The following is a 27,943-nucleotide window of genomic DNA, read 5'->3' on the forward strand; positions in this document are numbered from 1 at the left end:
TATATATATATATATATATATATATATTTATATATATATTTTTATATGTATACATATATGTGTGTATATATACATATATACATGTATATATATACTGTATTTATATCAATAAATAAATAAATATAGATTACATAAATATCAATAAATAAATAGATATATATATCCTCTCTCTCTCTCTCTCTCTCTCTCTCTCTCTCTCTCTGAGTCTCGAGTCCATCGCCCTATCGCGCGAGAGGCTTTGACCAAATATTACTTTAAATAAAACTGGTATTGAGAAATATTCCTCTCCGGCAAATTTCTCCCAACCTTGAACCACTTCTTAATTGCTGGCGACGTCAGGCCACCAAAACCATTGCGACGATGGGTTTAAAAGAGTCAATAAAGAGAGAGAGAGAGAGAGATATATATATATAGAGAGAGCGATAGTGAAAGGCTTCCGGCTGCAGAAAATCGTTCGTCCAGTGAAAGTAGAAGCTTTTGCGTGAGGCTAAAACAGCCGTGAAATTCAAGTGGCTTCTTCAGAAGGTGGATCGTCGCTTGACTAGTCAAGGTGCTGGATCCGCGGCCCGCCAAACTTTCGTTCTTGGTGGCCTTTTTCTCCGGCGGCGCGCCAGATCAGTGAGCGTTGAAATCCCTTTCGATCTCAGTCCGCGTTTGATACCAGTTGCGTCCGGTGGCGGAAGACTATGTTGTCGACGGTGGTATTCGTCGCCCTTTTGGGCCTAGGTAAGGATGAATGGCGTTCCTGTAAATAGTTTCCCATTGTTTCCCTTTTTCCAGACATCAAAAAAAAAAGCCCATAAACCTTCATTTAAACTTGTTAACTCTGACCCATCTTGAAGCGTTGTGTTTGTGTGGGAATTGCGTGCAGTGATTTCATTTGCACGCAGTGTGTATAATTATATATTCTCGGCTCTAGTGACGTGGTTTTATTTTTATCTTAGTCTCGAGAGGAAAGAGAGAGAGAGAGACTCTCTGGGAGTTTTTAAACTCCAAAGTGAAAGTGTTGCAAGCCATCGTCTTCGGCGATGATTTGGTGGCGACGGATGGATTGAGAAAGTGTGAGATTATTTTTATAATGACTATTATTTTTATTTCATATATATATATATATATATATATATATATATATATATATATATATATATATATATATATATATATATATATATATACACACATACACATACCAGATATATATATGGGTCAGTTCCGTTGATATATTGCTCGCATCAGTTAACCTTTGGAGAGCATTAGCATCATGTTGTCACTCGACTGGTGCTGGTCGCAGTTAGGGTTAGAGATTAGTGATAATTGAGTTTTAGACGGTTAAGGTCTTCTGAAGCCTATGTATATATATATATATATATATATATATATATATATATATATATATATATATATATATATATATATACATACAGATAAGAAAAAGGTGCTAGGCTAGCAGCCCCATCCCTAAAATGAATTCAGGTGTTTAATTTGGAGTTGTCATTTATTTAATTCTAGTTACTAGTATTATAGTGACCTTTGTTCTCTAGGTGGCCCCTGACCTCTGACGCAATCGCAGTACTAGGCAGGTCGTCTCTACTCTGTTCCACCTTAGGGGGTTAGTGGCGTCAGCGCACCTCATGCGGTGCACTGTAGGCAATATTTGAGGTTCTTTGCAGCCGTCCCTTCAGGCCCTAGCTGCAACCCCTCTCATTCATTTTACTGTACCTCCATTCATATTCTCCTTTTTTTTTATCTTACTTTCCATCCTGTTCTAACAATAGTTTCAACTTTATCTTCAGCGGTGAATGACCTCGTAGGTACCAGCAGTTGGCCTTTGGCCTAATTTTATATTCCAATTTCTAAAAAAAAATTGGAGACCAAGTCTAGATCAACATAATTATGACAAGCTATCAAGTCAGTGTTTTTGGGAATGCTTGATAAGTCTTCATGACACTCAAGAAAATTTCGAAATCTGTTGCAAGCAGCGAGTAAAGAGACTATTAATCATGTATCAAAGAGGTAATATTAAGTCAGTATTTTTAGAGACTTTATGGACTTTCTCCTGAGAAATTTTAGTTCGATTAAAATTACAGGGAAGTTTGGAAAATGCTGGTCAAGAAAGAAGCAACCAAGAATTCCGAAGCATTCGAACGTAGGTTTCAAGTTGCGAGCATGGATTATTGTTTAGGTAAAAGCAGGACCTCAACAATTTTTATATATATATATATATATATATATATATATATATATATATATATATATATATATATATATATATATATATATATATATATATTTTAGGTCGGACACGTGTCCGGGCATTTTACGGCTACCATACGATGACGACAGTAAAGTCCTTGGAAACTTTTTGAATAAGAAATCTCTGCTGGGTACCATCCTGTTCAAATGAGGTCCTGATATCAATTGTATCAATCAATGCGCAGAACAATTATGCAAGTGACCAAGTTTAAAATATACTCACACACACACCCACATATATATATATACTCAATAGTAGAAATTATTTATTGGTCGACATCTGAACATTGGAACTCTCATACTGATTATTTATGGAAATCTGACTGACAGGTAATATCTGCCTAAAGGTGTCTAGGAAGATTACTTTATTAAGCTGTAATTGAATTTCTAGATATTCTGAATTAGTAAATAAAGAATTCATTATCCTGAATAACCGGAATATGAAGTTAGGTACTGAATTAGAATCTAGCTTTGATTAACACCTGTCAGACAAGAAATAGACAATTTGTCTAGCAAACTTTTGCCAGGAACATTTCATTTCAGTTTTAATATTTTCCTTTAAAAAATCTCATAGTAACATGAGTCTTGAAATGGAGAAACAAATCCACAGTTATGTATGGGTACAAATATTTAGAAATGAATCTCTACAGAGAGCTCTCTGAAGAGATTTATTTTTAAATATATGTACCCATACATAACTGTGGATTTGTTTCTCCATATTTTTTCTAGATTTCATCTAACGTCTAAATTAGCTGTTGTAAGCCCAGGTAGCGATATACTTTACCAAATGCGAGACTAATCCAGAATATTACCACTTCTTGTAGAATAGGGTGAAAGTCCTTATGTTGATGCTCTTGCAGTTGTTTTCTTTGTAAGTAAGAAGACTGCGATGAAAAAGAGTATGCAGGTATGAAGAAGTGCTGGAAATAATGGCTCATTCTGAGTATTCATCCTTCATTTACAAGAAGTAACAGCAGACAGCGACGAAGTTCTTAGAAACAAAGTCTCAGGCAACATAAAGGTTACTTGTAGTTATCTCACATCAGGAGAGGAGGTTTGAAGTTGCACCTTCAAGCATATGCAAATTTCCATACCAAAAACAACCAGTCTGATGCAAATGGAGAAAAAAAAAAATCTGAAGAGAGATGTATTGGTTGAATGTTGTAATCATGACTGACCAAAAATAGATACTGACTGGTGTGCTACAGTTTTTCGTTCATTTACATCTATTTTTCTGTTTGTTTAGATTCTTTCTAAACGCACTGATGTGTGCTTGCCTCTGGAATTCCACCCAGAGACCAGTAAACCCAACATGAAGAAATATAAAGTGATATATATGTGGAGTTGAGGATAATAGAACTGAGACTAAAACTATATTTTTTATATTTGCAACCTGGTCCAACCTCGTCTCGAGGCGGAGTTGTTGTCCTTGTATGTCGAAATCCGCATATCCTTCAAAGGATCCTCTTCCTCAACTCGGGTTCCTGAATCCTGACTGGTATCCCTTAAGGGTATGATCACGTAACTACCTTGTATCTGTAGTATCGACCTTTCATAGTCCTTTAGACCGTTAACTTTATCTTCCTGAATTCGCAAACTTTTTACAGTAAAGATTGGTGATAGGAAAAAAAAAAAAGACAGCCTTTAACCATCTCTGTGGTACATCTTGAATGAGTTATTTGAGACTCTAGGCTACTCATTCTTTGAAAATGGGGCGGTCTTCGTTCGTCATAACCTCCCTAGCAACACTAAAACAAGACCAGAGACTTAGTGGTCCAAGGCTATCTAGAAAACTCGCCAGGTTCCATTCGTGAGATTGATAGCCTGCAACCTTGGCTTGGCAAACTGCTTCCCTTCACTGCACCGTAGCCTCTCATTAGCTCTGAGGCGATCCATTAATGAAGGCAGGGCTGGAAACCATTCATTAGACTGTTAATTATCTTTGATTAAAAGGACCGGGAGACATTAGAATGCTGATTCAAATATGCTCGTAATTTAGCTAAGGAAAATAATTAGGTGTGAATCCTAACTGGGGCACATGCACCCAATATGTACAGTTGCCCTTCAGTGTGAGTTATTCCCTGGGATATATATATATATATATATATATATATATATATATATATATATATATATATATATATATATATATATATATATATATATATATATATATATATATATATATATATAAAAATATATATATCTATATATATATATATATATATATATATATATATATATATATATATATATATATATATATACATACATACATACATACATACATGCATACATATATATATACATTTATGCATACTATAATTTCTATATTACAAGCGCCAGAGATAGTGACAAGTTTTTCATAAAATACAAGAGCAAAGATAGTTTGTAATTAATGAAAAAATACTGTATCTGAAACAGTATATTTGAAACGACTCAACATGGCGAATGGTAACGACCACACGGAAAGATAAAAACGCCACATACAGTGATCTAATTTCCCACAATGCATCAAGCAGCTTTGAGTTCGTCTTTGTTGGCTGCTGCTGGAGTCCAGTGGTCAACAGTCAGTCCTCGTAACCCTTTCACCCACCTTACCATACTGACAGTCCACCTTGGGGCACCTCATGCTCTCCGTTCATATTTTCTTTCGTCCATCTGACTTTCCCCCTTTTTGCATCTTTCAAAAGCTTCTTACTGTCCATTTCCGTTTCAGCGCTGAATCACCTCGTATAGGTCCCAGCGCTTGGCCTTTGGCCAAAAATTCTATTCTGTTCTTCTTAATTAAAACCTTCTGATCTTCTGAATTGTGTAATGATGTTTTTATTGGTGGAAAATAGGATTTAGTCACTGTTTCAGTCAGTGGGGCCATATTGTTCTTTAACTTTACAGTTCTTTTAGGAAGCTGCCTTTACTTCTGATGAACACTAGTAGGCTAATTTGGCTTGAGTACTTAATAATAATTACTTCTCCCCACTTCATTAAGTTTCCTTCAAGTCAGAGGCAATTTGTGAATTGGAACTGGAATATAATATTTAGGCCATTCAGGGCCTGAAAAGGAAATTGAGAGTGAAAAAGCTTGAAAGGTGTAACGAGAGGAAAAGCTCACAGTTGCACTACGAAACAATTGTTAGAGAGGGTGAAAAGTAAGATGGAAGAAAGAGAATAGGATTGCAGATGCAGTTAAAGAAATGAAAGGGGTTGCAGCTAGGGGCCGAAGGCACGCTGCAAAGAACCTTAGGCAATGCCTACAGTGCACCGCATGAGGTGCACTGATGGTGCTATCCCCCCTACAGGGAGACAATCTATGAATAGTTATATATTAGGGATATAGTCAAAATTAAAGTAACATGTCTCTTTCACCAAGTCAGTACTTTAATGTCCTCTCCAGATATAAAATATGTTTTAGTTATTTGCAACATAAATCAGATGTCACTCAATTTATGTTATCTCTGTGAGCAAGAATAGTGTCTTAGAGATAGTGTGGGAAGCATTGTTTAACTGATAAACCACTCGACAGAGACGGATAGCTGATTAGATAAACCGTTTCTTAAAGAGAAGAAAAATCTTATTATTGGGGAGTATCCACACCAAAACATGTCGCAACCATATGTTGGCAACATATCGCAAACACTTTGCAAACAGGTTGGATACAAGTCAACAACTTGTTGGTCATCTTAACCAGAGATTCTTACGATTATCCAGCATTTGCCGAGGATTCTCACTTCACATACGGTCGTTGTCTTGTTTGAGATAAAATTACTTTAGCTTGTGCCCCGGAAGAGAAGAATGTAGCGGTGTGAGCTACCTGTGTTGACGATGTCAATAAATCTCATCAAGCCACTGAATGCACGAGTTTATTTATTTCTTCGTCAATGGGGGTTCCTCGACGAAATTCCGAAAGACAAAACAATATTTATTCGAAAAGGAAAACATACGTCATATCCAGTCTTCATTTCGTGACTCGGAAGATCGTAAAACTTAGATTTGAATTGGCCATATATACCAAACGGTCTTATTGTGTCCATCAAAGCCACTTACACCGTAAAAGGATCGATCTGGCCATCAGTGCATTAGCAATACAGTTTTCAACATCTGGCAAGACTGCTATGAACTAATGGCAAAGAAATGCAGTGAATGCAACCACACTCCTTTTAGATGCTGATCAGGAAAATTACACACGTTTATGAGACGGAAATTTAAAGAAAATCTCATTATCACAAGTTAACGTAATCTTGTCGTATAGAACATACAGCTAGTGTAGAAAATGTATAAGATTTTGTCACAAACTTTGCTCTGTGTTTTTTTATATATATCTACTCACTTTGTTTAATGTTGCAGTTTGTTCCGGAATGAGGTAATCCCTGCTCTTAGAGGTTTGCAGAAAATGCAAGGAACTGATCAAACAAAATACTAATTATTAAGTAAAGCTAATATTCAAGTTCCAGCTGAAGTCCAATGTTACTTCTTGATCCATAACACTTACCAGTTGAATTTGCAATTTAAATTTGTAATTTTTCCACTTAGTGAATCCATTAAACAAAATATCGCGTCCTCATTTAGCACAGGATTGATTAAGTGAGGTAAAACAGTCATGGAGAAAAACAGTGGTGGATTCTGACCTTGAAGGAACCAAAGACGAAGTGATCAAGGGATCTAATTATTCTCTTGTTCGTCCAATCCGTTTACTATTAGTGCATTTATTTTCCAGTTTATCAAAATGACGATTTCCAGTCGACTTTATCTCGTTATTCTTACCTTTCATGAAAACGGTACAGCAGAGAAAATCTTGGAAAAATAACTGTCATTTAAAAGTTAAAGGATTTTGTAGGAAATCCCGTTATATAACGGGTTAAAGGAATTCACATACATACACATCTGAGTTAAGTAGTCAGCATAAGCTGGATGTCCAGTTAGTTGCTTGTGTATATGGCGTCTATTTGCGTTCAGAAGCAAAATCAATTTAAAGACGTTTCAGTTCCAAAGCATTTTTAAGCAAAGGATTAGGAATTTGAGAGCAGACTGATGGAGATCATTTAAAATCAATATGTCGGCGAGATTAGGTGTGGTGGACATCAGAGGAACAAGTCTTTGTGACATGAACTGAGCATAAAAAGTAGTCCAGTGGCATTAGCCCACCCAAAGTCCGTACACCCCTCCTTCGAAGTCTGGTCTTGGGCTTGCCCACCTCACTGCCCGTCTCTCGACATACCCGTACCACGCCCCTGGAGGAACCTGAAATTAATGTGACCCACAGCTGTTGGTTGACCTTGGTGTAACGGGCCCAGATCTACGAGAGAATTGGAGGTGGTTTTCTGTATCTGTTGTGAAGTGCCGATATTGCTTCACGCTCTCTCATTTTCTCCTCGATGACGGAACGCCTAGTTACGTAAAATAGAAACTCGAATAATTACCGCAATTTGCATTCTGGGTACTTTTAAGGAATGGAAGATTCTTCTTCTTCTTCAACTTTTTCTTTTGGTACACTGAAAACTAGCTGTGAATTTCGAGTTTTATAATCTAAAGTTCTGACGAATATGTAGATCATTCCACCTTCGCGTCAGTTTTGCCAAAACTGAATTTAGTAATTCAAAAATTCGACAATTCAGTGTGACTTAATGGAATGGAATAGAATATAAAATTTAGGGCAAAGGCCATTTTATGTCAAAAAATGAGGATATTTTTTTCTAACTTGACGTTGCTTGAGCTCTTAATTTTTTTATAGCTTTGCAGTTACATTACTTTCATTTCCAGCAACGCCTTTTAACATTTTGTTAGATTCCCCCAAATTTGCCTCTGAGCCGATTTCAAAACTGGCGAGAGGACGGCTGATTTTGGGCAGAATGATGTGGCCTCATTCTCTTTTGTTGCAATATGTCTTGTGAATTAGAGAAAAATGATGTTGAGAAAGTTCGGTCCATTTTCGATTGCCTGGGTAGAGTAATATGATAGTCGAGTTAAATATAAACGTAAATAAGAAAACGATCAAATTCTTTATATTCAACATTCAAGAAACAGAAAAAAACCAGTTAGAGATTTTGCGAATAACGTGAAAACTTTGTATTTCTGCTCTTTGAGTGAAAAAAGGCGAAAATATACTAATTTCTCAGTACAGCCTCTGTCTCCAACCTCATATATTCAGTTTAAGGAATTATATGGCCCCCTGGCAAGGTAATTCTACCCTCATACACCTGTAATTACCTTCGATTTTCTTTTATTACTGTTTCCCGAAGGTACCCACACAACTGCTTGTTACAGTATATCATGAACTGTTTAACATGCATACCCCAATGTCGTGCGAATGATTCTCATATTTTCCTTCTTTCAGTGCACTTCCCGGGGTGTACTGTAGGCATTACTAAAGGTTCTTTACAGAGTCCCTTCGGTCCCACTTACATTCCTTTTGCTGCACCTCCATTCATATTATCTTTCGTCCCTCTTACTATCCATCCTTTCCTAACGATTATTTCATAGTGCAACTGCCTTGAGGTTTACCTTCTGTTACACCTTTCAAAACTCTTTTCCCCTCAATTTCCTTTCCATCGCTGAATGACCCTCATAGGTCCCAGTGCTTGGCCTTTGGCCTAAACTTTATATTCGATTCCATTCCATCTTCTTCTTGAAATCCCAAGAAATGATTTAATTCTCATGTTTGGTTGGCTGATTAAGATTATGCTGTCTTATGCAAGCACGGGCCTTTGTCCTAAGGTGTGAAAGGGGATAAGAGGCCTGGAATGAACCTTTGGACACTGGCCAAACTGACCAGCAAAAATGACAGCTAATTTTGCTGTGCATTTGATAATATATTTTATTGCTGGTTATAGTCTGATGAACAACTACACTTTTTTTATAATGCGAACAAGAAATTTTATAATTGTTGATTTATCATTGATGCATTGCTTCGAACAGTGACCGGCAAAGCAGCCCATTATAATTTCCCTTTGGGTGAAAGTTATTCCAGTGGTATGGTGAATTCGATATTAAACGATAATTTCGGCTTAATATCCATCCATCTATATATCTATCTATCTATCTATCTATATAAATATATATATATATATATATATGTATATATATATATATATATATATATATATATATCTGTGTGTGTGTATAAGTATATTATGTGACTTAATACATATGAATATATATAATATATATTCATATGTATAAATATAAATATATATATTATATATATATATATATATATATATATATATATAATTATATAAATATATATAATTATATATAAATATATATATATATATATATATATATATATATATATATATATATATATATATATATATAGATAATAGATAGATAGATAGATAGATAGATATATTGTCCAAAAATGTTTGAGAGTGAGTGGTCTAAAGGAAAAAATATTTGCGGTCAAGAAGCCTTAGGCGGTAGAGGCCGTTGACTCAAGAGCATTGAAAGCGCCAACCTATTACATTTCAACAACGAAATCACGGCTGCTTTAACAGTTACAGACGTTTGATTGTCTCAAAAGTCAGTAACTGTAAAAAGCAGAGATGTTACTCGTTGGTGACCTTCTCCTTAAACTCTCAAATAATCAAGTAAAAAATGCGCCGAAGTTTCTTCGGCGCAATCGAGTTTTCTGTACAACCGCTACAGTGTATAATCAAGGCCACCGAAAATAGATCTGTCTTAAGGCGGTCTCGGTATTAATGCTGTATGAGCCACGGTACAGGAAACTTTAACCACTGCCCGGTGGTGGCCTATCCAATATAGGGCTAACTTTAACCTTAAATAAAATATAAACTACTGAGGCTAGAGGGCTGCAATTTGGTATGTTTGAAGATTGGAGGGTGGATGATCAACATACCAATTTGCAGCCCTCTAGCCTCAGTAGTTTTTAAGATCTGAGGGCGGATACGAAAAGTACGAACAGGAAAAAGAGCTGACAGAAAAAGTGCGGACAGAATAAAGTGCGGACGGACAGACAAATCCGGCATAATAGTTTTCTTTTACAGAAAACTAAAAATAAATGAATAAAACCAGTAGAAAAAAAACCCTTCAGAAGTGTTATAAACTACCGAGGAAAAATCAGGTATAGCAAATGATACGGAATACAAGATGGACGTTAGAATAACGGAGAGGCTTTGTGCGGTATTCTGACATTCACCCCTGCCTGTCTGCGTGTCTGTCTGTGTGTCTGTCCGTGCATTCAAGGTTCAATTACTCATGCTTAGCTGAACCACACCCAGTTTTTTCTAACAGTCGAAATGAAACCCTCGCTGGAACTACATTATCGATAATCGTTTTTTGGTCAGGTTTTACGAAATTGAAAAATCTATTTTTTCCTCTATGTTTTGGCATTTGAATAGAACATTTCTATTGTCTATTAATTCGTCTTGAACGTTGTTCAGTTATTTACACTGAGGAGTGACCATCACTGATAAATAAGAGATTGAAATTACCACTTACTAAACGGGAATAGGCAATGCTGTGTACCTATTCTTCTCCTGGGAATACTGAAGAATGTCCATTCGTCTTCATAACGAAAGATAATTATAATAACAACTCAGTTGATAACCAGGTTGTTGTGACACGCTTTCAACAACAGATCCTGGATAAACAAACGTCAGTTTTTCAGTTTTTCATTTCCTTTGATTTTCAGAGTTGAAATATTCATTCCGTTTTTCAGAATAATCACAAGTCAGAATCGGATTCTGCTCTGAGAAATGAGGGAAAAAATTAAGTAAAGGTTTAGCCGTTAAGGAAGTTACTAACCAAGGCCTCTCTCTCTCTCTCTCTCTCTCTCTCTCTCTCTCTCTCTCTCTCTCTCTCTCTCTCTCTCTCACACACACTTTTTGTATGAGCTGGAATTGAATTTATCGTCTAATCAGGTCAACTTGCTTCAGTACTAGGAGCAATTGAAGTTTTTATATGGCATAATTAGTGTAACCATTTACAATATAATCTTTTACTTTAAAATTTGCTGTTTTCCCCTTTAACCTAACATACATTTTATGCATTTGAATTAATCGATAAATTAATATAATAGACAGTAAAATAGGAGCATTGTAAGCAGATCGAACTAGAATATGCTTACGGTGACCAAAACTTCTCAGATTATTGACTCATTTGAACGTCTCGTATCACTGACCCATTTTCTTCATTCTGAATGTGCTTTATTTCAGCCTTTAATGCTTCTCTAGAATGAAATTAAAGTCAGAAATAATTGATTAAGGAAAAGAAATAAAGAAGGCGATTACTTCATCTGAAGTTACTGTGCTACCCAACTGGAAATCTAATCTTAAACTTAGAATATTTCTCTCGATATCTCCTTGTGATTTTCCAAATGATCTACGACGTGAATTTAAAACACTGAAATGTCTTTACCTGCTGACTGAATAACTGTAAGACAGTGTACTCTCAAGATAACGCCAGTAGCGGTTCTTCGTCCCTAAGTGGTTAGCCTCCTTATCCCATGTTAGGGCAGAGGGAAGTCTTATACTATAAGGTCAGTGGAAATATTTGTATGGAAATGTTTGAAGTGGAACATGTTGAAAAGAAAAATAGCCTTGGACGACTCACGTGGACGTATGCATGTTGTCCCGGCGTTCTGAAATATTCAAAAGAGTTTTAGCAAGTTGAATTTTTAATTTTGTGAGGTCTATAAACACACATACACATGTATGCATATATATATATATATATATATATATATATATATATATATATATATATATATATATATATATATATACTACTATATATATATGCATACTCTTTAGGTAATCAGTTTCAGAACGCTCCCTGTGTTTGGACGTGAGAGAAAGGAAGTTCAAATAATAACCCGAACGTGACATTCTCTCAAGTGATTTGGCATTACGTGAGCGAATTCCCCTTTTGTTGTCGATAATAATTGTTGTTTCATTCTGTTCTGGAGTGCGTACGTAACATCCCGTTGTTTTTGTAACGCCAACCGATAGAAATCAGTCAATCAGTCCCTACGGTGGGGACTTAACGTCTCGCCTTTCTAGTAATAAAAACAGTTTGTTTGCTCAGAAGTGGAGAGGCAAATAAGCCAAGGTTAAATCAAGATAACGCGAAAGATTAAGAGAGAGAGAGAGAGAGAGAGAGAGAGAGAGAGAGAGAGAGAGAGAGAGAGAGACCCTTTTTGTTCAGATGATCAATTTCCTATAAGATTAAAGAGGTTTTCTCAGATCGTAAATGTTTCAAGGTCCAGATATCATTGAAGAAATGTCAGAGCTGTACATGCAGTGAGAGAGAGAGAGAGAGAGAGAGAGAGAGAGAGAGAGAGAGAGAGAGAGAGAGAGAGAGAGAGAGAGAGAGAGAGAGAGCTGTACATGCAGTGAGAGAGAGAGAGAGAGAGAGAGAGAGAGAGAGAGAGAGAGAGAGAGAGAGAGAGATAATACCCAATACAAGTACTTGTCCCACACGATGTTACCAAAAATCTGTGTCATTTTTTACCGGCTGAGTGGGTGACGAGATTTGAATGAAATCATTCGTAGAATTTGGCTGACTAGTTATGAGTTGGAAGGAGAGAGAGAGAGAGAGAGAGAGAGAGAGAGAGACCGACCGACCGTGTGCGCTGCAGGCTGTAGTGAAAGTTATTTCTTCTCTCTCTCTCTCTCTCTCTCTCTCTCTCTCTCTCTCTGTACATGAGAACTTCCCTCCCACCTCAACCTTCACGATTGGCCCTGAAGTTCATTTGCCAGTTGCACTTGTCTACATTCGTTTGTTATATTCATTTCACATCTGTTTGAAACCTGTTTACATTCTAATTCCTTATTCAGCGCAGGACGAATTATTATTTTTTGTTTCCATTGGTTTTGGAAATTGAAAATGTCCAATTCTGAACGATGAAGGACGATCATAATCATTTTGTTTCCGACCACAATAGATTTTCATTTTATTTAACTCGGAGCAGCCGAATTGGCTCTCTTTGATTTTAGAATTAATAATAATGATAAAAAAAATTTTTATATTAACCTAAATTGGTTTCAGCCATTTTCTGTTAACCACAAATTGGTCCATCATACTGATGACGTCAGACTTGCAAGATTCGGTTAAACCAATAAAAGCACACGGTAAAAATAATGATTCCTGTGACTTTGTGTCTGTGAGGTTTACCAGAGGTGAATTTGAAAGGGCTCGAATTCAGACATTCAAAAGGTTGAAGTCAGCTTGAAAGTACGTAATCTCATCCACTTATGAAATTCAGGAAATGCTGCTACCAGTGTGAATTCAGAATGATAGTATGAGGCTATAAGTCAAAGAAATTCAAGAAATGGTACCAGTGTGAATTCAGAATGAAAGTATGAGGCTGTAAGTCAACTAAATTCAAGAAATATTATCAGTGTGAATTCAGAATGAAAGTATGAGGTTATATGTCAACAAAATTTAAGAGATGTTACCAGTGTAAATTCCGAGTGAAAGTATGAGGCTCTGAGTCAACGAAATTCAAGAAATGGTACCAGTGTGAATTCAGAGTGAAAGTGTAAGGCTATAAGTCGACGAAATTCAAGAGATGTTACCAGTGTGAATTCAGAATGAATGTATGAGGCTATGAGTCAACGAAATTCAAGAAATATGACCAGTTTGAATTCAGAATGAAAGTATGAGGCTATAAGTCAACGAAATTCAAGAAATGCAATCAGTGTGAATTCAGAGTGAAAGTATGAGGCAATAAGTCGACGAAATTCAAGAAATATGACCAGTTTGAATTCAACTAGAAAGTGCGTCAATTGATCTGCGCGTGAAATTGTAAACACGATGACGTCATAAGAAATGCGATATTTGACAGAACCATGACTTGTTCTCTCTCTCTCACCACAGTCTCCGGATTTGACAGCTGCTCAGACTTGTCAGGGGAAATTAATTTTTTTTTTTTTTGATTGACAGGTGACAGCCGGTTCTTGCTTAGAGTTTTACCACTGAATAGTGAGATAAAATTGAAGTTTTTGTTTTCCAAAATAACTCACTAAATGTTCAGTACTGATAAGGGTCAAGGATAAATGGAGATAACATAAGACTTGAGTGTAAATATGTTGTAAAAGTGCTTACTGTAAATCAAAGACATAATTATAAGGTTTTGTTCAGGGAAGGTTCAGAATACGAAGTCACATGAATGCACGGACAGACATATTCACAAAAGTATGCACACACACACACACACCCACACACACACACACATATATATATATATATATATATATATATATATACATATATATATATATATATATATATATATATATATATATATATATTTATATATATATATATATATATATATATATATATATATATATATATATATATGTATATACATATAACACAACGTAATTACTTTTGATCCTTATGCTCTGTAGGTGGTCATTAAAACAAAACAGGGCCACACAAGCACACACACACACACACAAACACAAACACACACACACACAAACACACAGACACACACATACACACACACTTACAAAACACATGACGAAAAGTAACAGGCCAAGAAGTAAACTCGTTCTCAGTCAGTCGGCCACTTTGACCTGGATACCAGGTCTTGCAACATTCACCACTTGAAGAATAAAGGGTTCCTTCATAACTGAAGATTTGCTTTACACGAAGGCTACTCTGATCACTGCTACTGTGACTTACAATCTTATGTCACATTTTTTGTTGAGAATATTTGCTATATTTGATTATCTGAAGTATTAATTTTATTAATTTTTCATTATTTGCTTTACGCAAAGGCTACTTTGATCAGTGCAACTGTGACTGAGTATTTTGTCACACATGCTGTTGAGGAGTTTTAGCTATATCTGATTATCTAGAGCATTAATTCTATTAATTTTTCATTATTTGCTTTACACGAAGGCTACTCTGATCACTGCTACTGTGACTGACTGACAATATTTTGTCACATATTTTGTTAAGAAGTTTTAGCTATATTTGATTATCTAAAGTATTAATTTTATTAATTTTTCATTATTTGCTTTACACGAAGGCTACTCTGATCACTGCTACTGTGGCTGACAGCACATTGTCACATTTTTTGCTGAGAATTTTTGCTATATTTGATCATCTAAGGTATTAATTTGATTAATTTTTCATTGTTTGCTTTACATGAAGACTACTCAGATCACTGCTAGTGTGACTGACAATATTTTGTCACATATGCTCTCGAGGAGTTTTAGGTATATTTGATTATTAAAGTGTATTATTTTTTAAGAGTATTGTTTAGTATTTTGCCACTTGCAATGCGGACCCTGAGAGTGATTTGCATAGATGGAAAATGATGATATGAAAGTCATTCCTTTGATAGTGCCTAGTCACTTTTGTTTGCATTCTTTGAGTTTTTCCTCGATATGGTGTGTTTGGAAGAGATTTGACTGGCTTGAAATATAAGTGATATATTAAGAGGTATACAACATTGAAACCTATGTGCATTAATATGCTTAATAAAATGGAGATATACTGAGTTCAACAGTATACTGGAAAATCTTAATTTTGCAGATATCTCTATCTATTTATATTGACAAATGAAATAGACAAACTTCTAATAATCATTCGCCAATAATTTGTTTGATTAATACACATAAATGCATTGACACGTTTAACAATATGAACGGAGACACACTAAAATCAGCAGGTTATTTAAAAAGCTCAATTCTAATGAAATGCTTCTAGTAATGATGATAAATGAAATAGTCAGATTTATGATAATCATTTGCTAATCATTTGTTTGGCTGATAAACAAAAATTATTTAAAACGACTGATAAAATGAAAGGAGATGTTTGGAAATCAGCAGATTGTTGATAAAGTTTAATTCTCATGGAATCTATCAGTTTGATCTGATAAATTAAGCAGATAGTCTTATTATAATAGACGAAAAGGATTAATAAAAGCTTTATTCTAATTAGATTTGTCTATTTAAACTGATATATAAAATATCAAGATTTATGATAATTATAACTTGTACTAATTTCCAAACCTAAATGTATTAACAAGTTTAAACAAATGAATGGAGGTACATTGAAATTAATAATAATAATAATAATAATAATAATAATAATAATAATAATAATAATAATAATAATAATAATAATAATAATAATAAATTTACTTGCTTAACAAAATGTACCGTGGTATGTTAAAATATACAGCACGTTGAAATAGTTTCATTTCAATGAAAGCAAAATAGACAAACTTATAATAATAATAATAATAATAATAATAATAATAATAATAATAATAATAAATTTACTTGCTTAACAAAATGTACTGTGGTATGTCAAAATCTACAACGTGTTGAAATAGTTTCATTTTAATGAAAGCAAAATAGACAAACTTATGATAATAATAATAATAATAATAATAATAATAATAATAATAATAATAATTACAATAATAATAATAATAATAATAATAATAATAATAATAATAATAATAATAATAATAATAATAATAATAATAATAATAATAATAATAAGTTGCTTGCTTAACAAAATGCACTGGGCTATGTTGAAATCTACAACATGTTGAAATAGCTTCATTTCAATGAAATGAAAATAGACAAACTTATAATAATAATAATAATAATAATAATAATAATAATAATAATAATAATAATAATAATAATAATAATAATAAGTTACTTATTTAACAAAATGTACTGTGATATGTTGAAATCTACAGCATGTTGAATTAGTTTCATTTCAATGAAATCAAAATAGACCGATTTGTAACAGTAGTTTGTATTTGTTTCATTTTTACTCATCCCTCCCTCGCCTTTCAGGAGCTGCCCAGCGCGGCCGTGAGGCAGCACAACCTTCCTACCCAACGTACCGAGAAATCACCTCCTGCCCCGAACTGGAAGGTCTGCAGCTCTACCCACACCCAGCCTCCTGCCACCAATTCTACAAGTGTGCCAACGGAACGCTGACCCTCGAGACTTGCGAGAATGGTCTTCTTTTCGACGGCAAAGGCGCTGTGCATAACTACTGCAACTACCACTGGGGCGTTGAGTGCGAGGGCCGGGAGTTTGAATGTAAGCTCTGCAGTCATGACAATACACACACACACACACACACACACACACACACACATATATATATATATATATATATATATATATATATATATATATATATATATATATTATATATATGACTGTGAAATATTTTCTGTTAAAACAGAATTCCATCAAATATAAGGGAGCCCATAGAAACGCCAAAATGTGGAAAATAAAGGCTATATTTCAGAGACCAAACTGAGGAGAGAGACAGTTCGGTCTCTGAAATATAGCGTTTATTTTCCACATTTCGGCGTTTCTATGGTCTCCCTTATATTTGGTATATATACATATCTTTGGCTCCGGTTTTATTAAATCAGTTCCGTGTAGTATTTGTCTCTCCCTGATACTGGAAGCATGGTTTCTTGTTCATTTCTAATTCATTGTGTTTGATTTTTCTGTGCAGTTTCTTGAGGCCTGATTCATTCTTTTCAGGAAATTCCTGCCGAATCTTTAATTTCAGTCATATGGTTTTTTTTACTCTTTATCAAGAAAGTCTTTTAAAAATTTTTTGGCCTCAAGGAGAAAGCGTACCTGGAGAAAGATTGCAATTGCATAATTATTTTCCTCTGCAGAAAATGGTCGTTTTCTGGGCTTGTAATTCCCTTCATCTTGAGTAACTTTATCAGTGCACCTAAACTGGTCACCACACAGGTGTGGTTTGAGTGTAGGAGGCAGGTAGATGTCAGGCGATGCCAGGTGGCTGATTAAATAGAATGAAACCTCTAAAAGCCACCAGTTGGTTGCTTCAAGAACTGACACCAACACTGTGTGACCTGGGGCAACAGCATGCCAAGTCGAAACTTTCCCCCTGTTTCATCATGATTGGTTTTTTATTGTTTTTTTTTCAGGAGTCCTTGAATTTTAATACATTTTTATCTATTTATTAAATTTTTAATTTCTTTTTTTATCTTTTAGTAAGTTGGATCTCTTCTTAATGTATTTCCCTTTACCTCCTCTTACTTCTTCCTAATGAACACCATATTCTTTGGAAGCTTGAATCTCAAGTCAGTGGCCCCTTTGGTGGGCTTGTTCCATATGAAAAGATTTCATCTGCTGAATAATAATAATAAATAAAGATAATTATCAGCTTCATTTCATATGTGTAATACTTTCTATGAGTTGTTTAATCCTTTTGCTAAGCAGTCTCTCTCGATGACACTCGTGATATCGTTGAAAAATAGGTTATCACTTTGCTGACAGAATATACCTGTTGATTGAGTTTTTGAGAAAGAAGGGTCCATTGCACTTACATTTCTCGCTTTGAATCTTCGATTTAAGTTCAGAGTAGGTTATTGGAAGAAATTGTCCGAATCACCCCAAACCAGTGTCGAAATTGTTCTGGACGTTTCCTCTCTGTTCAGCTTTTGCTCTTGTGCTAATATTTTATGGTCCCCATCTCTTACACAGATTCCCTAGTAAAAATTCTTTGCACTGAGCCAACGGTCTTTCTCGGGTATCATTCGAACAGTCAGACATATATCCTTCAAAATCATGAAAGACTAAAAAGTTCCATTAGTTCAGGTATAAGTTCTTGGACATCATGACACTGTTTTTTTTTTTTTTATCCTATTTGGCTTTCCTGTCCTGCTGGGTGGAATGGGAAGCAAAGACCTCACTAGGTGTATTGACTTTGTCTTCTTTAAAAAACAAAATTGCATTTGTTACCTCGCAGCTAAGGCCCTTGGAAAGCCACTAAGCGTCAAGAAACTATCAAAATTGACAAAAAAATTGGCCACACCTCTCAAGAAGATGATGACCACCAAATCATCACCTTCTTCAGCAGGTGTGGCCAACTTTTTTGTCAATTTTCACATTTTACTGCCTCCTAGTGGCTTTCCAAGGGACTTAACTGCAAGGTAATGAATGCATTTTTTTTTTCATTTCTTCTTCAGGAAAGCTATATGTAATTGGTCGTTATTTGCCTTTACTTTTTGGCGGTTATTTCACAACTCTGACATTTATTGACGTCATGACGTATGGAATTTCGTCTCTATGATGGCTACTAGTCCGCTTTCATCTCAAAATTTAGTTGTTTTACGATATTTTTCGTATATATCACCCGATGCACTGTCAACAAAGTCTTCTTTTGATATAATTTAAACAATATTTAAATTTGTTTTGATATTTAATGGTCAGTCAACTCATTTCTCATTCCTGTAGTCATTATGTTGTTGTACTAAATTGTTTAAATGCTTTTCATCAGTTATTCTAAGTTAAGCACACAATATGTTTGTCTGTTTAGTCTAGAATATGCTTGCATGTTTATAAGTGATTAGTTGAACGGTACTGCTAAAAGATATAGCGTAATATCTTAATTTTTTTCTGTACATGATTCATATATGCTTATGAAAATTGGCCATATATATATATATATATATATATATATATATATGTATATATATATATATATATATATATATATATATATATATATATATATATATATATATGTATGTATGCATATATATGTATATATATATTTGAATATATGTATATATATATATATATATATATATATATATATATATATATATATATATATATATATATATATATATATATATATATATATATATATATATATATATATATATATATATATATATATATATATATATATATATATATATATAAATGTTTTCAACTAGTGTAAATAATCCCTTCAGAATACCTGTACCTTACAAAACTGAGAAAACTAACATCTGCAGTCGCTCCCATATGAATATCCATTTCACTTACTAAGCCTACAGGATTTGTCAAACTTAAGCTGCAGCTCACTAAGCCACCTGTCCCTCTTCCAGTGGTTCCCATCGCCAGAGGAATCTGCGAGTTCGCCTTCGGCCTCTACTCGAGCGGCCAATGCGAGAAGTACTTCGTCAAGTGTGAATACGGAGAGCCCATCGACGTTCCCTGCACCGCAGGACTCGCCTACGACGAGAGGATCCACGGCTGCAACTGGCCTGATCTTCTGGAGTACTGCAACCCAGAAGGTTAGGACACATTCATTTAGCTTGCTAGTGACACCTTATGCAACTAGAATCAACAGCTATAATAATTCAGTATGTAAATAACAAGTAAAAAATCGAGTTTTCTGTGCAGCATATAATGATGTATGAAAGTTTCATCCACGGCTCATGGAAATATTAGCTGCGGCCCATGAAACTCAGCCACGGTCCGGTGGTGGCCTCGGCCACGGCCCATGAAACTTTTAGCCGCGGGGCATGAAACTCAGCCACGGTCCGGTGGTGGCCTGTGTTGTTGATACCTATAGCTTGGACAGACGCGCGATTATGGCTAACTTTAACCTTAAATAAAATAAAAACTGCTGAGGCTAGAGGGCTGCAATTTGGAATGTTTGATGATTGGAGGGAGGATGATCAACATGCCAATTTGCAGCCCTCTAGCCATAGTCGTTTTTAAGATCTGAGGGCGGACAGAAAATGTGCGGACAGAAAAAGTGCGGACGGACAGAGAAAGCCGTCAAAACAGTTTTCTCTTACAGAAAACTAAAATGGCACTTGCTTCCTTGAGATCAAATCTGATTAATTCTATTTCAGTGTACTTACTAAATGTATAATTTGGCTGTTGATAATGTTTGCGTAAATGTTTTCATATTCATATTTCTCTTGAACATATATTTCGTCACATCCCTTTCATTTTTTCATTGTGCTTATCTCAATAACTTTATCCGTAATAGATGGTGTTTAAAATTTTCTTAAATGTATGTTGAATTATTATTATTAATTTTTGGTCTATTACAGTCATCCTATTCGACTGGAGTGTGGGGTTCCGGGTTGCATCCTGCCTCCCTAGGAGTCCATCACTTTTCTCACTATGTGCGCTGTTTCTAGTAGCACACTTTTCTGCGTGAGTCCTGGAGCTATTTCGGCATCTAGTTTTTCCAGAATCCTTTTCAGGAATCTTGGGATCGTGCCTAGTGTTCCTATGATTATGGATACAATTTCCACTGGCATATTCCATATCCGTCTTATTTCGAGTTTCTGGTCTTGATACTTATCAATTTTTCTCTTTCTTTCTCATCTACTCTGGTGTCCCATGGTATTGCCACATCAGTGAGTGATACTCTTGTTGTTGTTGTTGTTGTTGTTGTTGTTGTTGTTGTTGTTGTTGTTGTTGTTCTTATTATTATTATTATTATTATTATTATTATTATTATTATTATTATTATTATTATTATTATTATTATTATTATATTAATCGCTCACATGAACCTAACATAGAGGGCCAATAACATTGATTAGTGGAATGACTTTCTCAAGTTCATCTGCCAATGGGACTTACTATCAAAGGCTAACTTCCTACTTCTATCTCTACGGCAATTATACAGTAGATACAAACAAGTGAAGAATGCGCCGAAGTTTCGTCGGCGCAATGGAGTTTTCTGTACAGCCACGTACCATGGAACTTAAAGCCGCGGCCCATGAAACTGTAACCACGGCCCGGTGGTGGCCTGTGTTGTTGGTACCTATAGCGGTGCCAGATGCACGATTATGGCTAAGTTTAACCTTAAATAAAATAAAAGCTACTGAGGCTAGAGGGCTGCAATTTTGTATGTTTGATGATTGGAGGGTGGATGATCAACATACCAATTCGCAGACCTCTAGCCTCAGTAGTTTTTAAGATCTGAGGGCGGACAGAAAAAGTGCGGCCGGACAGACAAAGCCGGCACAACAGTTTTCTTTTACAGAAAACTAAAACAGGGAAGGAAGGAAAGAAATTAGGAAGGAAGGATAATGGGATTCACAAGCAAGGAAGAGACAAAACTGCCAGTTCAAATAAGAGAGGCCATAAAAATAGGACAAAGAGAAACATGAAGATAATCCCATAGCCTGACAACATAGAGAAAGACGTAATTGCTTGGTTCATGCAGATCGAGAACTGCTGATTTCCAGAGAGTAAATAATCGAAAACCGTCATGCATCTTTGTTCTTGTTTTTTCAAGTTGCATTGGTGTATGATGTGCTTGGGTTTTCATTGATTTATCTATATTCTGTTGTTTTTTCTTGAAACTCTCTTTTTGTTCATCTATTTGCAAGTTATTGCCCCTTTATGTTGGGTATATGTGAGTGATTGCACATTTGATTCATAATAATAATAATAATAATAATAATAATAATAATAATAATTAAACATTATTTTATTTAATGAAATTTTAAAGCTGTCTATTACGGATAAAGTTGAGATAAACACTATGAAAACACACATTTAAGGAAATTTCTGTTAAAGAGCAGAAATGAATACGAAAAGATTTATGCAAACATTATAAAGTATATAGTGTCAATTATATATCTAATATGTACACTGAAATAGAGTTAATCAGATCACATTAACCTTATGTGTGTATTATAATAGCCATATTGAATTCTTAACAATACTCATGTATTATGTTTGTGTCTATGAGTGGTCCTGTACTTATAAGCAGAGATCATTTATGTTCTCTGATACTTTTTCGAGTATCTCTCTTTCCGCTGGCCAGTTAATATGTAGGTCAATCAAGCATATATGCTCATGGGGTGCGCACAAGTTAGGCCAAGAAAGCACCTCCACACCAGAACCCTCTCTGAACCTTTGAATTCAGAGCCTGCGACCCTGGGCACTCTCTTTCCTATCATTTGCTTTTCAGATATTTCACCTTATGATATTTTTCTTTGGGATATGTCAGTCATCCACTCTTTTAGATGGCGTACTCTTTGACCTATCCTATGGGTATAAATGACTAGGTAAAGGTTGACTCTTTTAAAAATATTTAGAGTCAGGATTTGACCTCTTCAAGACCTGGTTTTTTTTTTCACTCTGTGGTATTATTGTTGATTTATAAATTTAGGCTGTCAAGCCAAGCACTGGGACACTTTCGGCCATTCAGCTCTTATGACAGTGGAAAGAGGGAGTTTGTGTGGTTGGACTACAAGATTGAAGAAAGGAAGGAGGAATGGAGGTAAAGTAAAAGGCTAAAAATGGGATTCAGTTAGGGGCTGAAGGGGCTACCCCTTGATGGGGACGCTACTATTAAGTCCCAAAAGATATTTTTCCAAGCAATAGCAATGAATAATAATGTCTCTTGACTTCGCATGCACAGAAGGTCTGTCTCTCAGTTGTTTGACATACAGGAAAATTGTGAATATTGAACTTAATTTGAGTGTAAGTAAATGTTAAACCAATCTATATTCTATATGGAGCTAAAAACTCCTCCTGTCTTACCAAAGAGGGCCAAAAAAAAAAAAAAAAAATCTAATCAAGCCACTATCCATGTTAGAAAAACTTTGTTAATCCAAAGTGATGGCAAAGTTTTTTCATGCCTCTGATAATATAATTAGTTTGGCAGCCTTTGTAAAGCTATGGGATCAGCAGCATAGAAAGATGTGCTACTATCAATTAATGAGCCAAAACCTGCTGATATTGAACGATTCCTCGTCTGTTCTAAAATGCAAATAGACTTTGTCCTGATTATTTTCAGATGTGTCATGTAGCAAATTGCCAAATTATATGTGAAACAGAAGAAACCAGCAAACAGCCTTACATCTCTTACAGCTTTCAGGAAACTTGTCTCCTTATGATATTCTGACCTTCATACCCACAGATGTAAATGATTTTGCAATGTTTAAGAGTTTGGTTGGTCAGCCTAATATCAGATAGAGTCCTCTCTTGCTTACCTTGTCAAAAACCATCACAAGGTCCAAGAATGTGGTATAAAATTAGACAAACTTCTCTCTACATTTTTCTTCTATGTGTCTTAAACTGAAAATCATATCTTGTTGCTGAACACGCAGACCAAAAACCACATTGACTGTGAATGGTATTAATACTTCTGACCATTGTGCCATAAGGATGAAAATCTCATGTCGTCTCCTTATTTACAGAACCTAAAGGACTTTATCAATCTCTCTGTCTAGAGGAGAACTATAAAAAAAATCAGCTTGAATAGTTCACCTCGTTTTGATCATTAGTGTGGACGATCAAACCTGCAGCTGGGATCTTCTGATCTCCAAATGTTTAAGCGAGGACCCAAAATTCACTCGTGCTTTCTGCTGAAATCTCCTGAATAGTTTTATTTGATTCCCTCATATCTCCTCATTTATCATCATTTCATTTAACGTGGCCTTTTTCTATCTTTATTTCTTTAAATCTTCAGATGAAACCCTTATGGACAGAGTCAACAGACTATAAACCCAAGAAATCAGCCTGCAGAGAGAGAGAGAGAGAGAGAGAGAGAGAGAGAGAGAGAGAGAGAGAGAGAGAGAGAGAGAGAGAGAGAGACAAGTTGCAGGAAAATTTCATCAATAAATAAATATGAGAGAACGGAAGATAAAACCGATACACCTGAAAATCAGGAGATAGAGAGCGGGAATGAATTTGCTCATTGCTTAAACATTGGGAGATCAGGATTTTCCACAACCGCGATAGGCAAAGTATTCCACATTTTGGTTGTAGTCTACATAAAACTCCTAGCAAACTGAGTTGAATAAAACCTGAATGCTAGAACCCAGCCTCCATAATTGCTGCGTAGGCTGTGGGTACTGAAAAGCTGATATTTAAGGCGATGTAAACTTTTTTTGTGCTCTAGATATACATAGACACTTTTGTCATACGAGCTAGGCTACTTATGGGAAACAGTCGAGTATGTATGCATGTATATATATTATATATATATTATATGTATATATATATTATATATATACATATATATATATATATATATATATAAAATATATATATATATATATATATATATATATATATATATATATATATATATATATATATATATATATATATATATATATATATATATATATATATATACATACATACATAATCTTTTTTATATGAATGTGTGCTCGTAATGAATAATAACAACCGTTTCTAATTTAGATAAGAAATTTCCACTGATGCATATTTAGGGATATAAGTGATTTATATACGTAATTTTTCCAATAGCTTTTAACAATGCAGTCCTGAACTCATAATACATTGTTCATAATACTATTTATTTACTTATTTGTTTATTTACTTATATATTTACTTAATTATTTATTGTCTATATTCATTTATTTATCAATGCAGCTCATAATAATTCACAGCATGACTTATCTATCTGTCTAGTTATCTAATATATTTATTTCCTTTCTCACAATATTCTTCAACATTGCAGCTTTAAAATTAAAATGAATTTTTGTACCATGATTTGCTCATTGGTTTATTTATTCCCAATAATCTCCAACACTGCAGACTTCTAAAACGTTGTTCCATCTCTCCGCAGACGTCGTAGGCTTCAAATGTCCCGCCTACGCAGAGCCCGGCAGTCTGTCCGCCCAATTTGAACCTTTCCCTAGGTATCCTTCGGGAGACTGCGGTCGTTACATTGTCTGCGTGGACGGGTACCCTCGCCTCACAGGCTGTGGCGATTACACAGTCTTCGACGAAGAGACTCTCACTTGCCAGGACCCAGAATACGTGCCCAAATGGTAAGATGTACTTGTCATCCCTTTCTTAAAAAAGAATTGGTAGGTGTGGAATACCATGAGAAAGGTTCCGTGTTATGCCAGGACTGAGATTGTTTATATCATTTGATTTAAACTGATCAGTAATAAATTGCTTAGCCAGAGTTTGTACCCAGATTGTAAGATATGCTTATTAAAAAAACTTGTTTTTTACTGCAATGAGATGGTAAGATGTACTTGTCATCCATTTCTTGAAAAAGAATTGATAGGTGTGGAATAGAATGAGAAAGGTTCTATGTTATGCCAGTTCTGAGATTGTTTATATCATTTGATTTAAAATGATCACTAATAGATTGTTTAGCCAAAGTTTGTACCCAGATCGGAAGCTATGCTTATTTAAAAAAAAACTGTTGTTTTTGACTGTAATGAGAAAGTTTCCATATTATTTCATGACTAAGATTACTGGTGTCATGCAATACAAACTGATCACTTAGATTTTTAGCAAGAGCTTGTACCCAGACAGCAAGATATATTTATTACTTGCAAAAAAAAAAAACAAAAAAACTAGTTGCTTTCAAATAAATGAGAAAGTTTCCATGCTATGTCAAGACTGAGATTGTTGATATCATGCAATTCAAATTGATCACTTAGATTTCTTTTTAGCAAGAGTTGATGCCCAGATCGTAAGACAGACTTATTCAAATAAAAAAAAAACTAGTTGCTTTTGACTACAGTGAGAAAATTTTCATATTATTTCATGACTAAGATTACTGGTATTATGCAATTCGAATTGATCTCTCAGAGTTGTAGCAAGAGTATGTGCTCAAAGGGAGTGCGATATTCACTTCGTCTCATCAAAAATGATTGCGTTGAAGTGAGTTGAGTTGAGTACTTTTTAGCACCCGGAATACTCGTCAACAAGACGAGGTGTAATTCTTTCTGTTAAAAAAAGATAGCACTGTAACTGGATAAAAACCTTCTAATATATTTTACGGATAAGAATTTTTATTTTTCTGTAAAATATTTGCCCTGAAAGAGCATGGAAATTTCCATTTGATTTAACATGATCCCAAAATGTTTGATTATTAAAAAAGGTTTCACTGTTAGTTACTTTTATATCAACTTTAATATAGATTTTTTTGTAAAACAGTATATATAGAATATATTCTTCCTTTTTGATATTCTTCAAGGAACTTTACATGAAGGTTATGACAACTGAACATTATATAAATAAAAAAAACCTATATTTGTAATAAGCTAATTTGCAAATTTAACAATTTACTAATTGAGCCTTTCTTTTATTTACAGTGCCAATTACTTCAAGAAATAATTTGAAGAGCTTTAAGAAAAAATAAATCTCGGCCGAAGGAGGTATCTGTTTAAAAAAAACAATAGTTTAAAAATAAATCAACTATTTCCCTGTTTCTTTTCTTTTGGTTTTTGTAGATCACTCTTTTGTATAGCAAATTTGTTCCTGTATGTATCGTCTAGATTCTTGCATCTCCTGATCATTTAAATACAATTTGTACGTTTTCTTTTGGTTGAACTTTCGAGGAATTCTATAACTAAATCCCTGTGCCATTATTTGATTATTTTCTAGTTTTTTTCACTTTGTAACAGCGTGGGAGAAGTAAAGTATATAAATATAAATGATGCGTACGTTCTTATCCTGAATAAATATGAATGGACAGAATTACAGTCTCGTGGACGTCTTTGAAAGTAATTTTTTTTCATGTTCAGAGCCTCATCTAAACAAGACAAGAGATTTGAGACATAAGCTTGCTGGAAGTCCCTGTTAAATAAAGTCTACAGAATTATTGAAATGAATTATCATACTAACTCGATACACAAACTTGAACTAAAAACTCAGTTCCGATTTTAGTGGTCCAGGTTAAAATCATTCTGTTACTTCATAGGACCCATGGGACCAAACAGCCTTCTCTTGAATGTTCTCTTCCTGACACCTGGCATCCTGACCCAAATTGTAATGGAGGACAATGGAAATGATGACAAACGTTCTTTCTGATAATAATACTGCAGTCGTGAAGCGTCATTTTCCTAGGGGATTGGTTGAGGGCGTTCAGTAATCTCACACTGAAGTTGTGGGAAAAAGCCCTAGGATTACATTTTGAGGGCTGGTAAGCCACTCAACTTCTC

The 27,943-nt window shown here is 34.8% G+C and overlaps 1 protein-coding gene across 1 annotated transcript; it reads left to right on the forward strand.

Moving 5' to 3' along the window:
• The first annotated feature begins 544 nt into the window (after positions 1–544).
• LOC136848559 (protein obstructor-E-like) lies at positions 545–27,436 on the forward strand. Its single transcript, XM_067120844.1, has 5 exons — positions 545–726; positions 17,049–17,300; positions 20,129–20,317; positions 25,606–25,810; positions 27,095–27,436. Exons 1-5 carry the CDS (start codon positions 687–689, stop codon positions 27,114–27,116), a joined length of 708 nt encoding a protein of 235 aa, XP_066976945.1. The 5' UTR covers positions 545–686; the 3' UTR covers positions 27,117–27,436.
• Positions 27,437–27,943: the final 507 nt, after the last annotated feature.

This window comes from Macrobrachium rosenbergii, chromosome 19 (assembly GCF_040412425.1).
Source record: "Macrobrachium rosenbergii isolate ZJJX-2024 chromosome 19, ASM4041242v1, whole genome shotgun sequence".
Taxonomy (NCBI): domain Eukaryota; kingdom Metazoa; phylum Arthropoda; class Malacostraca; order Decapoda; family Palaemonidae; genus Macrobrachium; species Macrobrachium rosenbergii.

Bases quoted from the DNA above. Each gene is read 5' to 3' on its own strand.
- LOC136848559 (XM_067120844.1), top strand. From the start codon at position 687: ATGTTGTCGACGGTGGTATTCGTCGCCCTTTTGGGCCTAG. The intron at 727-17,048 runs GTAAGGATGAAT...CTCGCCTTTCAG, and splicing joins CGTCGCCCTTTTGGGCCTAG to GAGCTGCCCAGCGCGGCCGT. The intron at 20,318-25,605 runs GTTAGGACACAT...ATCTCTCCGCAG, and splicing joins GGAGTACTGCAACCCAGAAG to ACGTCGTAGGCTTCAAATGT.